Consider the following 16,730-nt stretch of genomic DNA (forward strand, 5'->3'; position numbering starts at 1 on the left):
AGCTTTGAAGAATATTTCAGTTGGTAAAATGCATCAATCATTTCCAGACTATTTATCCACTTTCGTGTCAAAGGTGTGGTCTAGCATAGCTCAGCTAACTTTGGGCAAGAGACAGACACCAGCCAAACACAGGCCTGTCAAAATAAAACAGCTGCAATTGTTTATAATGCTTTTAATCTTGTTATGATAGCTGAAAAGAGACCTCTGACTTAATTGCCACAACTTCCTAGCTAAAACAAAGGCGACAGAAGAGCGGCAAACGCATTAAATAAATGGAGGGCAGGGGGTCGATGTATACAGTATAAGCAAATAAAAGCATTGCATGCAATATTCTACCAATTTATATTAAGAATTTAGAATTCCAAACCTGACAGCATAAGTTATTTCCTGTTGGGCTAAAAATAGAATAGAAAAAGAATAAATACATCTCAGAAGTAGATTAACAATCATCATCATGTCCATAAACATCATCGATTTAGAAAGAATTTTAAAAAAGCATAACTAACATGGCATAAGTAACACGTTTTTCCACTATAGATCAGGAGTTGGTTGGCAACTAAGTTTGGCCTCGTGGCAATTTTTTTTTACTGGCAATGCAATCACGGACCAAAATAACATTTTCATCAGCCAAATCCTGCTTTTCTAACAACTCCAAACGTCTCATTTAGACTACTACGTTGTATACAAAATGAATTTATTAATTCATAATAAATTAATTTGTGACCAGCTTGTATTACTGTGTTACTGCTGCAGCTCCTCAATGTTTTATTAAACCCAAAAAGGGGACATTGTCTTCAGTAACATTCTTCTTTCAGCTTGAACCTTTCGAGGTTGCACAAGTCGCAGGAACCCAAAAAGGGGACATTGTCTTCAGTAACATTCTTCTTTCAGCTTGAACCTTTCGAGGTCGCACAAGTCGCAGGTTGCCCTTCCTGACGCAACCCTTAGTGGAGACCCCAGTGAGATACGAACCCACAACCCCTGGTTTACCAAACCAATGCTCTAACCACTGAGCTACAGGGCCATATATACATATACAGTCTTATTTTAAGACTTAGTTCAATAGTTCCTATTTTGAGTGATAAACACTTCTCTATGTATTAGTATTATTGTGTGATGTATTAGTCTTTTAAAACACATTTGGGGTTATTGTCATGATTTGGCTCTGATTTTCTTTTTGTCCAGAAATCTGTGCCTAAAAGCTTTTACTGTGTGTTGGTGCCAGTATGCTTCTCGTTAGTTGAGGTAAAAATGTGATGTTTAAACCAGCTTTTTTCAGATTTTTCAATGGTGGCATCTGTTTTGATTTATCACATTTCTGACCACGCCAAGACCAAACTAATCATCAGATTTACATCAACCTTCTCAGAAAACAAAAAAAATAACAGTATAACATATTGATCTACCTGTTGATCCTGTGGAAAACCTTTAATGTTGAGATTTTGGCCACCAAAATCGTGCAACATTTTTTATCTTTCTGGTACTTACCAAGGGAAGTGGCAATTAAACAGTGATTTTCAACCACTGCGCTGCGGCACACTAGTGTGCCGAGAGAAATTATACAATATCCCTTTTTTTTTTTAAATTAACATTTATTAATAATTTTCTGCAAATATTATGTCATTGTCCAGTGTCCATGCTGTAAAGGCTAGCAGAGTAATGTAATATTTGTCCGTGTGGCAACCCGTAGCTGATTGCCTCGTTCCTCCAAGAGAATTAGTGATGCACCTGAGAGGTCGTGGTGACAGTCATGGAGAAGTTTTTAAAAAGGACAACTGCAAACTCCGAACTGGGCCCTGGACAAGATTCTGACCCGGATGAAGGCCCTTGTATGAGTGGTGGGAAAAAGAAAGCAAAGACGGTTAGCTCAAGGCAATGTAGTGAAAGCTATCTTTCGTTTGGATTTACTTTCACCGGGGATGAGACGACACCTATTCCGTTATGCCTGGTGTGTGGCGAGAAGCTTTCCAACAGCGCCATGGTGCCAAGCAAGCTTAAACGCCATCTCCAAACGACACACCCGTCGCTTCAAAACAAGCCGACAGACTATTTTGTTTGCCTGCGTGTAAACACAGAGAAACAGGCAACGTTTATGAGAAAAACCACAAAGGTAAATGAGAAAGCGCTCAACGCTAGTTACCTAGTCGCCGAACTTGTTGCTAAATCAAAAAAGCCGCAGACTGTGGCAGAGACATTAATACTACCTCCCTGTAAAGTCATTGTCAACGAGATGCTCGGCCCTGATGCGGTTAAAGACATAGCTAAAGTCCCGCTCTCTGATAACACAATTGCCAGGCGTATTGATGACATGTCGACAGACATCGAAAGCCATGTTTTGGAAAAGATACCCATTAGTAGGAAATTTGGATTGCAAGTTGACAAGTCTACGGATATTAGTGGACATTCTCAGCTCTTGGCCAATGTGCGTTTTGTGGATGGAGATGCCATTAGAGAAAACTTCCCATTTTGCAAGGCACTGCCAGAAAAAACAACTAGAGAGGAAATTTTTCGGTTCACATCGGAATATCTTGACCAGGGAGGACTTACGTGGGAAAACTGCACAAGTGTGTGCACTGATGGAGCCGCAGCCATGGTCGGGTGCACCAAAGGCTTCGTGAGTAGAGTGAAGGAAAGAAACCCAGATCTGATTGTTACACACTGTTTTTTGCACCGTGAGGCCCTGTTGCTAAGACTTTACCAGCAGAACTGGTTCCTGTGTTGGACGATGTGGTGCGCATAGTGAACTTTGTAAAGACATGACCTCTGAAAAGCCGTATATTCGCATCTCTGTGTGAGGAAATGGGAGCGGAGCATAAAGGCTTATTGCTCCATACGGAGGTCCGATGGTTGTCGCGCGGTAAGGTGCTGACCCGTGTGTATGAGCTGCGAGAGGAACTTAAAATGTTTCTGACAAATGAGAGGTCTGATTACTCAAATCTGTTTGCAAGTGATGAGTAGTGCGCAAAGCTGGCATACCTGGCTGATATATTTCATCATTTTAATGAACTGAACACAAGGATGCAGGGCCGAAATGAAAACCTGCTTACAAGCACAAATAAAATAAATGGATTCCGTTTAAAGGTGCACCTCTGGCAACAACATGTGCAACGTGCCAACCTGGAGATGTTCCCACTCACAGACAAACGGCAAAGCAACACTGCTGCACTGTCTGAGGTAATAGGTAAACATTTGAAAAGTCTTGAGGAGAAGTTGTTATTTTATTTCTCTTCAGCCTCCACTGAATGCTTTGACTGGGTTAGGGACCCATACAGCTCGGCATCAGTTGTTGGAAAGGACATGACTTTACAAAAGCAGGAGGAACTAACTGAACTGAAACAGGATCGTGGTTTAAAACTAAGATTTGCTGATCTTCCTTTGGACAGTTTTTGGTTGACTGCTGCCAAGGAGTTGCCCATTCTGGCCAACAAAGCTGTTCTGACATTGCTCCCATTTTCCACAACTTATCTGTGTGAGCTAAGCTTTTCAAGCCTAACTGCTATAAAAACTAAAACAGAGAAAGACTGAGAGCTGTTGAAGAAGAGCTTTGTGTGTGTCTTTCTTCTATTCCTGCCAGGATATCGGCTTTGTGTTCATCTAAACAGGCCCAGGTTTCACACTGACTGAGTATAAATAAATTGAGAAATTATATTGTAATTAAATATACTATACAGAGTGTCATTTTTTAACATTTTTGGTTAGTGGTGTGCCACAAAATTTTTCCAATGTAAAAAATGTGCCGTGGCTCAAAAAAGGTTGAAAAACACTGAAATAAAATATGCGTTCATCCAACCTGCAATGACAAGGCAAGTTGTGTCATCTGTAATGGGGTTCCAGCCTGGATAAGCCTGTGAAGTTGAGATGCACTGCAGCTGCCAGAGGTCTGCTGGGCTTTGTTATGCTTGGGGGATGGAAACCAGCGTGAGGTGAACCTCTTGCCTTATTGAGTGCAAAGACACATTCAGACAGGCTAGGTGCGTTTGAAGAGACAATGATGAGTCCTGGAATTCTCATAATTTGTTGCCACTATTTTATGATGTGACAAATGTACACTCATATAAATACTGCCATTTTGAAGACATTCCTTCATCATGTTGATCTTCCTTTCAATACTGTGGAAAAACCTTTGTTTTGATTTCGGTCAACAAAATCGAGCAACACGATCATTTTGTATACGTATAAAGAAAAGTAGGAATAAAAGTATGCATTCATCCCACCTGCGTTTATAAATGCCAAACCAACTTGTCTCATCTGCAAAGGGGTTCCAGGCGAAATAGGCTATAAGTTGGGCAAAATGGAGATCCACCGCAGCTCCCAGAGGTCTGCTGGGCTTTACGCTTACATTACGTTTGGGGGTACAAACCCAACTTGAGGGGAACCTCTTGCCTGATGGAGTGCAAAGTGATGCACAGACAGACGAGGTGCGTTTAAAGCAACGGTGATGGGTCCTGCAATTCCCATAAATTGTTGCCACTATTTTATTAGATGATAAATGTACACCCATGTAGTTACTGCAATTTTGTTGATATTACTTCGGCATTGAATGCCGCATGTCCCTCCCATGGGCAAGTCAGCCAATAAGTGTATTTCTCGTCATGTCATCACATGTCATATTGGTTGCAGAGCCAATCTTGTGGTTAAATACTTTAACAAGGAAGTGAAGTGAGTTTGTAGAAGCCCAGCTCAGATAAAATTATCAGTGGCCATGGCCTAGAGGCTGTTAGTTTCCAAACTCTGCTTTATACAAACTGCACTGTAACGTACAATTTATTCATAGTATGAAGACCAATGTAGACTGAAAGGATACTTATCGTGATACAAGAAGTGCTATATAATAAAGGATCACTAGAAAAGAGACATATTTACAGAAAGGAAGGGGGCAGATAGACAAAGAATTCTCTGTGAGGCTCAGCAGCGTTGGGCGAGGTTATCAGAAGTGCGCCCATCTGGCTATGTGAATTTTTGATTGGCACATAGCTCAACAATGGTGTAGTTTGACAACATTTTAAAACAGTGCCTATGAAAACATAAACAATAGTCATTTGGCTCACCATTCACTGCCTTGTGTCACCCTGGCATGTAAATAAAATGCTACTGCTAATGACCAGTGCTTCTCTGGGCTCCTGGATTAAGTTCTTTGTAAACAAATCACTGTCAGATAAAGGCTATATTTGTACATTCCATTAATATATTGATTTGTATGTTTAAAAGAGCCACCTCTTTAATACACACTGTCTTAGACATGAATAGGGTGCCCTGTCTCTTCTTTTGCATCCCTAATTATGTTGACTCTTTTAAATCAGGGATACGTTACTTAATTATTTTAGGGCGTAGTAAATGTATTTCACTCTGGAATGATTGGTAATTGCTCAATATTTGGAGTCAAAGTGGAAACATAAGACACCAATGGAATAAGGCTAATTACAGACCTAGAGCATTGGTTTGGTAAACCAGGGATCATGAGTTTGTATCTCAACGCGGCCTCTACTCTCCAAGAGGGGTTGTGTCAGGAAGGGCATCCTTCGTAAAAACTGTGCCAAACAAATATGAGCATTCATCTGAGATGTTACGCCGTGGCAAACCCTAACGGGACGAGCCGAAAGAAGAATTCTAAGTTAAGCTTCAAAAGATTATGAATGCCATGTATTATTGTCATCATACGACACTGTACAATGAAATTGGAGAGACGCTACTTAGTCAGTGCATACATAAAAGCTAAATAAAAATAATAAGAAATACATTAAAATAGAAATATGTAAATAGTATTTCTCAATATAATGAAATCAATGTGCCTGTGCATTAGTAGCACGGCTAGAGGAAAGATGAGAGTTCAGGATGGTGATGGTTCTTGAAGAAAAACTGTTCCTCAGTCTTTTGGCCCTTTCTTTTGTGCATCCGTACCACCTTCCAGATGAAAGGAGCTCAAAACTTTGATAACTGGCCTCCTTAATAATGTTATGAGCTCTGCTGAGGCACAGAGAGGAATAAATGTCTACCAGTAGGGGAGTAGACAGTAAACAGTCTATGCTGTTTTGATTGTCCTCTAAAGCCTTGCCGTCTTCCTCATTCCAGCATTCATACCAATTGGGACAGTATGCCAGCAGGCTCTTGATGGATGAGTGGTTAGAAGGCCAGCCACAACTTTGTATCCAGGTTGTTTTTCCACAGGACTCTCAGGAGGGTGTGCAGTTAAACCTTCTTGATAATCGCTGAGATTTTGTCTGTCCAGGAGAGGTACTCAGAAATTGGGACTCTCGGGATTGTGAGGGTGTGGACTCTCTCTACACATTCGCCATTGATGAGCAGAGGAGCCGGTTCAACTCTGTTCCTCCTGAAGTACAAAAATGATCTCCTTTGTTTTTATTGTTTTTTGTACCAGATTGTCTGTTCACCAGGTTGTGATCTTCTGGGGCTTTTCTCTCGAGGGTGCTTCATTTCCCTTTGAGATCAGACCGACCACTGTTTTGTTCTCAGCGAATTTGACGATATTTTTGGAGACTGGGCTGCAGTCGAAACTGTAGAGAGTACAGGAGAGGGCTTAACATACATGGAGCCCTGTGGTGAGCCCGCTCTAGGAAGGGTGGGAGCTGATTCTCACAATCTGGGCTCCTGTTGGTCAAGAAGTCCTTGATCCAGGTGCATGTGAGAGGATATCCACTTTAATCATCATAAAGTCCGAAATGATTGTGTTAAAGCCTGAGCTATAATCCACAAAGACCATTGTACCATAGCTCTGTGGTTGTTCCAAGTGAGTCAACACAGCATGCAGAGCTATGCCGATGGTGTCCTCTGTTGATTTATTCACGCAGTATGTGAACTGCTGGGAGTCGAAGTTGGTGGGAGAGGCAGTCTTTGATGTAGTTGAGAACCAGCCTCTCAAAGAACTTGATAATGACGGGTGTGAAGGCAATGGGCGATAGTCATTGAGACTAATTAAGGATTTCTTTTGATGGGAACGATTGTTGTCGAGTGGGGATGAGTGCTTGGGCCAGTGAGAGGTTGAAGATCTTGCAGAAGACACTTGACAATTGGTGGGCACTGAGCACCTTGCCTGGCACTGCATCCATGCCAGCAGCCACGAGCACACGCCTCACGTTGTACTCCTGTAGAGTAAGTAGAAAGTTACTGGAGCCTGTTGGGGGTTGGCTGGGAGCAATGGAGCAGCTGAGTGATTCAAAGCAACAAAAAAAGCTGTTGAGCTCCTTTGCCAACGACTAGTTTGTGACCCCTGGTGTTGCATACCAGCCTTTGAAGGTTTTGAGGCTCTGTAGACCCTGCTACACCTCCTGAGGTCTGTTGCTGGCAAGATGGGACTCTATCCTCCTCGTGTGCTCCTTTTTGGCATTTTTGATACCTTTTTTTTTTTCAGTTCAACTAAAGACGTGCCTGACCTGAGTGAATAGACCTGGATGATTATCCAGGGTTTCTCATTTGAAAAAACCTTGATGCTTCTTCTCAGAAAATTTCCGAAAAGAATTCACAGAGAATCCCACCTCTGATTTTGCCGGAGATTTCAGTCTGATCCCAGTTGTGCATGGTGCAACCTGTTAGCTGGACGCAATCTTTGGGAATATTTGGGTGAAGCCAGGTTGCCATTACGATTAGGATGCAGCAATCATAAACACAGCAGTTATACGCAATGTGTAATTCCAGCTCATCCACTCTGTTGGCGAAAGATCTGGCGTTGGTGAGGTACAGTTTTGGAAGAGGTGATCTGTGTGTATTGTTCTTTAGCCTTAGCAGGCTACCAGATCGACAGCCCCACTTACGATTCCTCTCCCTCCTCCGCCTGCGACATTTCACTTGTCCGACAACAGTCCACAATGAGCCAGGCGGTCTTGCTTGTTTGTGGTGAAAGTCGCTTGAAACTGATATTTTGTGATGGTATCTGAAGCCCAAACATTATGAATTTAAGGCCCGCAATTTAAAAAAATTCTAGTACATATTTGATTAAGATGGCACCCGCCTGTGTGGAGTTTGCATGTTCCTCCGGGCACTCCAGTTTCCTCCCACATCCCAAAAACATGCAACATTAATTGGACACTCTAAATTGCTCCGAGGTGTGAATGTGAGTGGGGAAGTTTGTCTCGATGTGTTCTGCGATTGACTGGCAACCAGTTCAGGGTGTAACCTGCCTCCTGCCCATTGCACAGCTGGGATAGGCTCCAGCACTCCCCGCAACCCTCGTGAGGATAAGCAGCTAAGAAAATGGATGGATGATGGGATTAATAGTGGTGGCACGGTGGCGCAGCTGGAGTGCATTGGCATTGTTTATCTTTCGTGATTGATAAATTATGCTTCAGTCCCAGATCAATTGGGTTGAAGGAGGACTTTGTCCAAAATTTATATGTACAATAAACCCTCCAAACTGAAGTAATAATATGATTACATATATTTTGGATATTACTTGATAAAAAAAAAAGTGGGTAATTGAAAACAAAGAACAGATTTGAAATCCACACAATATCTGGATATCTGCCAGTTTTCACAGCCAGACCCGAAAGAAACGTCCCTGCGCTGTGACATCAATGGTGCTTAACATTCCTGACAATTCTTTCTATCTAAACCAAGATGCTGGCGTGTTGTGAATCATACTGCAACAAAAAACGAGAAATCGCACCTAAATTTCTCATTCTTTAACCTCGCTGTGGTTGTCACAGTTTAGGCTCATTCATCTGCATGCCAAAGAATAGAGGTAAGTTGTTTTTGTGCGCTAGCGCTATGTGGGCGATAATAGAAGCTAACATCACCATTTCTGGTTATCAGCCACCCAGCTATAGCCCCAAGTGCCGGTTAAAGCAACAAGATACTTTATGATGGGTGTTGTTCTACCAACACTGTTGATTGTTTCTGTCTACCTTCCAAATAAATTCTTAGTCCATGTTGATGTTCGTTCCCCACTTCCAGTCCTCTGAGACTGTACTTCCTAAAAACTTGAAGGTCTCAATGGTTGACACAAGACAGTTGGACACTGTAAGGGGCAGCTGTGGTGAAAGATGCCTCCTGAAGTCCACAATCATATGCCGAGTCTTTACAGTGTTTAATGCCAGGTTGTGTTGACCACACCAAAACTCCACTCTTGCCACTTCCTGTTGATGCACAGACTCGTCGCCATCTTTGATGAGGCCGATGACCGTGGTGTCATCTACGAATTTCAGGAGTTTTACAGTCGGATGCCACAAGGTGCAGTCGTTCATGTAGAGCGAGAAGAGCAGAGGGGAGAGGACACAACCTTGGGGTGCCCCGGTGCTAATAATGCGTGTAGATGAGGTGGTGTCCCCTAGCCTCACCTGCAGTATCCTGCCCATCAGGAAGTTGTAGATGCACCGGGAGACGGGAGGTGAGACGCTGAGCTGGAGAAGTTTGGAGTAGAGGAGTTCAGGGTTGATTGTGTAAAAGCAGTGTTTCAGTCCACTAATGTGATCCTCGAATGGGTACCCTCGCTGTCAAAATGTTCAAGGATGAAGTACAGACCCATGTTGACAACATTATCAACAGACCTGTTAGCTTGATAGGTAAACTGCATTGGGTCCAGTTGGGGACCTGTGACAATCTTTAGGTGGTTCAGCACAAACCGTTCAAAGGATTTCATGACCACTCATTAAGACCTGAGACTGCTGCTTTGTTGGGGACCGGTATAATGGTGGAGTGTTTGAAGTAGGTTGGTACTTCACACAGTTGTAGAGACATGATGAAGTTTGTGAAGACAGGAGCAAGTTGGTCTGCGCAGAGTTTGAGGCAGGATGGAGACACAAGGTCTGGGTGGGGCGCTTTGTTGATCTTTTGTTGTTTGAAGATCTGTCTAATCTTTCTTTCATGGTTGTTAAACGGTGTAGTGGAAGGTGGTGCGGGCTTGGTGGGTGCGTGGAGTGGAAGTGTCTATTTCAAATATTCTGTAAAAGCTTTTTTGGTCGTCGGCTAGCCTGCTCTTATTTTCTACTGGGGGAGCATGTCGGTTTTAGTTAGTGAGCACTTGTAATCCATGCCAAACTGATTTGGAGTCATTGGCACTGAGATGTTTTTCCAGTTTAACTGCATAGTCCCTCTTTGCAATGTTAATTTCTTTAGTCAGCTGGTTTCTAGTGCGATTGTAGAGTGCCCTGTCCCCACTACAATATGCAATCTCTTGATCCTGGTGGAGTTGTCTAAGTCTGGCTGAAAACCATGGCTTGTTGTTATTGAACGTGCAAAAAGTTTTTGTTGGTACACACTCTTCCTCACAAAAACTGACATGCTGAGTTCCACATTTTCAAAGACACTTCAGTCTGTGCAGTCAAAGCAGCTTTGATGTTTTAATTTTGCCTTGTTGGTCCACTTTATGACTGATTTTCCAAAAGGCTTCCCACATTTAAGTGCTTGCCCGTACGTAGGTATTTAATACAGCAAGCAGTGATCAGAGGAGCCAATGGCTGTGTGGGGGATTGTACAATATGCGTTTTTAATGGAAGTATAACAATGGTCTAGAGTGTTATTTGCCCTTGTTGGAAATTTCACGTGCTGCTTATACTTCGGGAGTTCGTGGTTGAGTTTCGCTGTGATAAAATCTCCTAGAGTAATGAGTGGTGAATCTGGGTGATTTTTCTCAATCTCGTTAATCTGCTCAGCGAGCGTTAGCAGTGCTGCGTTTATGCTATCTTGAGACAGAATATAAACACCGACTGGGATGAAAGATGTGAACTCACGTGGCAAATAAAATGGCTAATAGTTCAAAAACAGAGACTCTAAAAGTGGGCTGCGGTGTGTGCTGAGCTGTGTAACGTCCGTGCACCATTTTTCGTTGACATAAAAGCATATTCCACCGCCTTTCGATTTCCGTGTTAGTTCAGCAATATGGTCCGCATAATGGCGGTTGAAGCCGGGTAGTGTGAGGGCGGCATCGGGCACTCATCCACAAACCCAAGTCTCCGTGAAGCACTGAGCTACGAAAGTCTAAAGTCTTTGCAGGTCTTAATCAGAAGCTGAAGTTCATCCATTTTGTTGGCTAGGGAGCGTAGGTTCACAAGGTGGATCGTCGGAAGCATTAGGCGATGTCCCCTCTTTTCGCAGGCGGACTTTTGTACCCGGCACACGCGTCCCTCTTCGTCGTGAGGCTTTGAAGAGTGCGCTGATGAGCACCTCTGGAAAGACATTCAGTGATTGGCGAAAATTGTCAAAAGAAAAAGTCAGGAGAAGACTCTCTGATGGTTAGCAAGTCTGTACTTGAGTCCCGAGATGCCCAAAAACACAAACAGTACAAGGAAGAACATGACGAAGTCTGCCACACTGGTAGGCGCCGTCTTGGAAGAATCTACATGTTATAACTTGAGGGAAGCACCACACTTTTGTTTTAGCCTTTGATATTCCAGATATAAATAAACCATTAGATGGGCCTACAGCATACTCAGACAATAAGCTTGCATTTTTGATTAATTTTGGATATAGCCCATTTGCATTCCAGGACCATTAAAAATTTGTACTCACCGATTTTCCACTGGATCTACGTAGCACGTCTTGATCCAAAAAAACAACTTTATATCTGTTTGAGGAAGTGAAGCAGACTTGTTGATCGGGATTTAAGTTAATTCCAATACGTTTTTTTCTTTGTTCGACATTTTCAAACTCACAATAATACTTATACATTCCATCAAGTTGGCATTAGGTCACAAAGAGAACACAAACACCAGTCTTTCGAAACGAGCCCGTCAGGAACATCTCTGAGTTCCATATTTTGGGACTGTTGTTATGGTTCGTCATCAGTGTTACGCCCCTCTCCAAGTTCCGCCTCTATTCTGGCTCAGATGCATAGGCTTGAACGTTGTACATTACGTTAGTTTTGTTTGCTTAATTTTTCACAAAAACATCCACAAAATGCCAGATCGTGTACGTTGCCTGTTCAGCAAAACCGTATTCACAAGGAATGGGGTCAGATCAAGATGCACTGTTGATGTAGCAAACACTGATTGACTGTCAGTTTTGCAGCCTGGGTCGAAGAATTGTGCAGCATTTTAGAAAATTGTTTCCAATTTACAGATGTTTCTATGAGAAATCTGTGGATAATTTTGTTATTAAAAGAAACACTGAACCCTCATCTTCTAACTTTTAATGTATGCTCCCATGCCTATTTTTTTCAACAAAGTCGTCCTTTAATGTGGAATGATCTGCCAAATCAACTGAGCCCTAATCTGTCCATCCACCAACAGTGATAGAATCTACTTTTTATGGAAGCTGTTGACGGTATTTTCCCAGTTTGATTTGATAACTCATGGGCTAAATTCTGTCCAGTATTAACAGTTTTATGATTGTTAGGAGTGTTTTATTGTTTTTGTATTTTGCTGAAGAGAGCATGGATGAGATCGTGTGCCTCTATTAAAAGGGTGGAGTTTTGTCTTGAATTGTTTGTTTTCGTTTTGGATTTTTTTTTTGTCTTGTTTTGTGCTCAGGGCTACAAAAGATAATAGATTAATTCATCTGGTTATCCGAGGTCAGGTAGCAGGGAAAGAAGCTTTAACAGGGATCCCCAGACTTCCCTTTCCCTGCCAGTTCATCCAGCAATTCCAGGGGAATCCCGAGGTATCCCCAAGCTAGCCGAGAGATGTAGTCTCTCCAGTGTGTTCTGGGTCGTCCCCGGGGTCTCCTTCCGGTGGGACGTGACTGGAAAACCTCACAAAGCAGGCGTATGGGAGTTATCTGAATCAGATGCCTCACCCACCTCATCTGGCACCTCTTGGAGAAGCAGCGGTTCAACTCTGAGCTCCTCCCATATGACAAAGCTTCTCACCCTACCTCTAAGGGAGAGCCCGGACAAACTGTGGAGGAAACACATTTCGGCCGCTTGTACCCAGGATGTTCTACTTTCGGTCATGACGCACAGCTTGTGACCATAAGTGAGGGTAGAAACGTAGATCTACCGGTAAATTAAGAGCTTCACCTTTTGACTCAGCTCCTTCTTCACCACACTGCAGACACTGCAGCGAGTTGCCCATAGATCTCGCGCTACATTCTTAACTCATTTGTGAACAAGACCCCAAAATACCTGAACTTTCCATTCGGGGCACAATCTCATCCCTGACCAGGAGAGGGCACGCCATCCTTTTCCAACTGAGGACTGTGGTCTCAGATTTGGATGTGCTGATTCTCATCCCAGCCGTTTCACACTCTGCTCCAAATTGTTCCAGTGAGTTTTGAAGATCACGGCTTAATGACACCAACAGAACCACATTATCTACAAAAAGCACGGATGCAATAATGAGGCCATCGAATTGTATGCCCTCTACGCATCAGGTGCGCCGAGATATTCTGTACAGAATCGATGCCTTGACTGAGTCCAACTCTCACTGGAAACGAGTCCAACTAATTGCCGGCAATGCAGACCAAACTCTGACATCGGGTTATGGGGACCGAACAGCCCATATCAGAGGTTCCGTACCCCATACTTCCAAAGTACCCTCCACACGACTGCCCGAGGGACAGGGTTGAACCCCTTCTCCGAGTCTGCAATACACATGTAGACTGGTCGGGGGAACTCCTCGAAAACCCTGCCAAATGTGAAGAGGTCATCCACTGTTCCATGGCTAGGATGAAAACCACATTGCTCCTCCTGAATCTGAGATTCAACTTACCAACAGACCCTCTTCTCCAGCACCCCTGAATAGACCTTACCAGGGATGCTGAAGAGAGTGATTTATTAAGGCACAAAAAAATCCAAATGTTTCTGACATTCTGTGAAAAAGTAATTGCCCCTCTCCTCATTAAAGTCATTATGACTAACCACAAATAAAAAAGCCATTTCAAAGACTTTGGGGCTCCAGCAAAACACTTACTAAATTTACTCTGAGTGCGACGATGACTCATCCAGGAGGTCACAAAAGAACCTCGAACAACATCTAAAGACCTGCAGGCCTCGCTGGTCCCAGTTAAGGTAAGTGTTAATGACTCTACCACAAAAAAGAACAGTCTTTAAAGACTGCAGACTGAGTCCGTAACCAAGATGTGTTCATAGACTGACTTGATTTTCAACAGTCATCTCAAATTAATCACTATAACACCCACTTTCCATCTGAAGAACATATCCAGAATGAAAGCTTACATGTGGAAAGCAGACAAGGAAAAGCTCATCCATGCTTTTACTTCAAGTTGCTTGACTATGGTAATGTTCTTCTGACTGGACTCCCACAAAAAGCATTAAACAGCTGTAGTTCATTTAGAATGCTGCAGCATGGGTTGTGACCAGAACATAAATATCAAAGCATACAGTATGTATTTCTCTAATTTTAAAGTATCTACACTGGCTCCCAGTTGTGTTTAGAATAGTCTTTAAAATTCTCCTACTGGTCTACATCTCACCCAAAGATATAAGTCCTGAATACATTAGATACTTGCTCATGGTTTATAAGCCAGTCGGAACCTGAAATGTGCCAACTCAGATCAGATAATGAAGCAGAATCCAAAGCAGCTCCTTCTGTTGGGAATGCTCTACAGATCAATGCAAGTCAAAACCATCAGACATTTGAACATTTTTTCCTCTGGCAATTAGGTCATTACATTCTTAATCAGCAAATTGACTATTTTCTGCCTTGTGCCATTGTTGAAACATTCACATTATGCTGGTCCAATCAAGAACAGTATTAGTAATTTATTTTGTAGACGATCGCACGATTTGTCATTTTAACCTGCTCCCTTTGCACAACTGTCACTGCACTGGTCTGGTATGAGAACCGCGAACAGGTAAAGGGAATCTGTACAAGTTTTACACAATGTGGGACATTGACACACTTATCTCCTACCTGCTCTAAACGAAGAAGATTTTACATCTTGCACAACTTTTATTAGGAATAGTTCCTATAAATAGAAATGTCTCTTGTTCTTTGTTCATGCTGCTTGGTTCTTATTTGTTCTGTATGTCGTACCAGGGCAGAACCGTCTGCCGGAGTAGAATTCCTTGGGTGTTTTTTATTTACACACTTGGCCAAATAAAGCTGATTCTGTTTCTGAAAAAGAAAGGGTGTGAGTGTGTGTAATGGATTAAAAACGGGAGGAAGCAGGGTGGCAGAGAAAAGTGGCTAGAGTAAGAAACTTCACTGATGTACTGAATCCTTGTTTGACACCCGCATCCTACCAAATCCATACCCGTCCCCCAAGAAAGCCCGAGTATTTGTGTGTTGCTGGATGTGACTGATGTAAAATTATTTACAGTGAATGCTGTTAGTGTGCACTTAGTAATTCTGATAATTCTGTGTGTGTTAAGAGGCATGGCTCCTGCAAGCTGCTGGGACAACCATGCATAGTGAGAGAGCTACCACATCCAGGCCTACAGTATCACCCCCCCCACTCCCCCAACCCCCACCACCACCCCCACCGGTTAATTCCCTCATGCCAGCCAGACCCGCTAACTGTACTAAAGGTAGGAGGTGATAGGGCCACAGACAGCAACAAAAATCACACAGCAGGTAGCATGGTCAGCAGGGAACACACCTGCCCTTATGAAAAGAGGGGTAGACGACTGCATCCAGACGCAAGGACTGGACAAAAGAGGAACAGGGAAACAAGGCAGATGCCAGTTAGCACCACCTCAGCACCTTTAGAACATTAGCGAGTCCACCACGAGCGGAAATAAGAAAATCCCACCTCCACAAACAATGGCACCACGAGTACAGGGTCGGGAAGAGATGATCCCCACTCCAAGCATGCGTTCTTTCATTGTGCAAATCACTATAATGTGGGAGAAAAAGCAAAAGGAAATAAATAACTAAGGCAAAGAAAATAAATGAACATTAACAATAAAGAGTACAAAAGGCCAAACTTTACTTTTACATTCATAATTTGATTGTGAATGCACAATCTTGGGAAAAGTGGAAATTTGCAGTTTAAAAATATAGGATAGTTTTTGCATAACTGATGTCCAAAAGCATTGAATCGGTGTGCGTATGGCATCAAATTAGCTGTCTGGGGTATTTTAGTGCAATGTGTCTACATATTATATAAAGAGAAGCTAATTATGAACATACTGTACCTTTGCTGTCATTGCCTGCATGTATTTGCTGTTGTATGTTAATAAGTTAATAAGGTTCTTTAAATTAGCACCAGTAAAGAAGTGGTGTTTAAGTCCTTTCCAACAGTCAAAACACATCCTACACATACTGAAAAGGACTCAGAGTGTCTTAGCCCAGTCCAATCTGAAGCTGCACAAGATTGCATTGAATAGCCAAGAGGTCATGGAAGGCTTTCCTCCTGAGAACCATGTGAGTGATCTTAAGAACTTAGATCTTGCCTCAGACATCCCTTCAGTACAGCACAGCCTGGGCCTTAGCTGGGATCTGATGTCAGATATGGTCACCTTCAAAGTGGCAATTGAATAGAGACCATTCACATGATGAGGAATCGTGTCCATAGTGAACACCAGCTGTGCTCCACTTGGGTTTGTGGCTCCCGTCATTATGCAAGGAAAGCATATTCTCAGACAATTTACTCAAGAAACAAAGACTGGGATTCTCCATTATCAGTTTGCAGAGCAGTGGACACCTTGGCGATGCTCGCTCGAAGACCTTGGTGAGTTGCATATTCAAAGGCCATATCCTAAAGTATCTCCCACTACAGCAAAAAGAAGAGAGCTCTGTGTATTCTCTGATGTCTCAGTAAAGGCAGTCGCTGCAGTTGCTTACCTTAAGCTGACCGATCATGATGGAATTTACCACGTAGGCTTCATTATGGGCAAGGCGATTCTCGCTCCCCGAACAGAGCATACAGTTCCATGGCTA

General features: G+C 42.8%; 1 protein-coding gene across 18 annotated transcripts in view; it reads right to left on the bottom strand.

The window, feature by feature from the left end:
- The window catches only part of LOC133506969 (uncharacterized), a 73,219-nt gene that overhangs the window by 47,586 nt on the left and 8,903 nt on the right, over window positions 1-16,730 (bottom strand). For 4 of the 18 annotated variants that reach the window (XR_009796680.1, XM_061831413.1, XM_061831411.1 and 1 more), the window contains 2 exons: window positions 15,601-15,684; window positions 11,458-11,512 (listed from right to left, as the gene is read on the bottom strand). Coding sequence is in view for 5 of the 18 variants with exons in the window: in XM_061831413.1 (XP_061687397.1) it covers window positions 11,458-11,512; window positions 15,601-15,684 (139 nt within the window). In the remaining 13 variants the exon portion in view is untranslated. Of the gene's footprint in view, window positions 1-869; window positions 11,513-15,447; window positions 15,495-15,600; window positions 15,685-16,730 lie in introns of those variants that run through there. The other 14 variants (XM_061831414.1, XM_061831415.1, XR_009796674.1 and 11 more) reach the window with 13 other exon arrangements.

This window comes from Syngnathoides biaculeatus, chromosome 10, assembly GCF_019802595.1.
Source record: "Syngnathoides biaculeatus isolate LvHL_M chromosome 10, ASM1980259v1, whole genome shotgun sequence".
Taxonomy (NCBI): domain Eukaryota; kingdom Metazoa; phylum Chordata; class Actinopteri; order Syngnathiformes; family Syngnathidae; genus Syngnathoides; species Syngnathoides biaculeatus.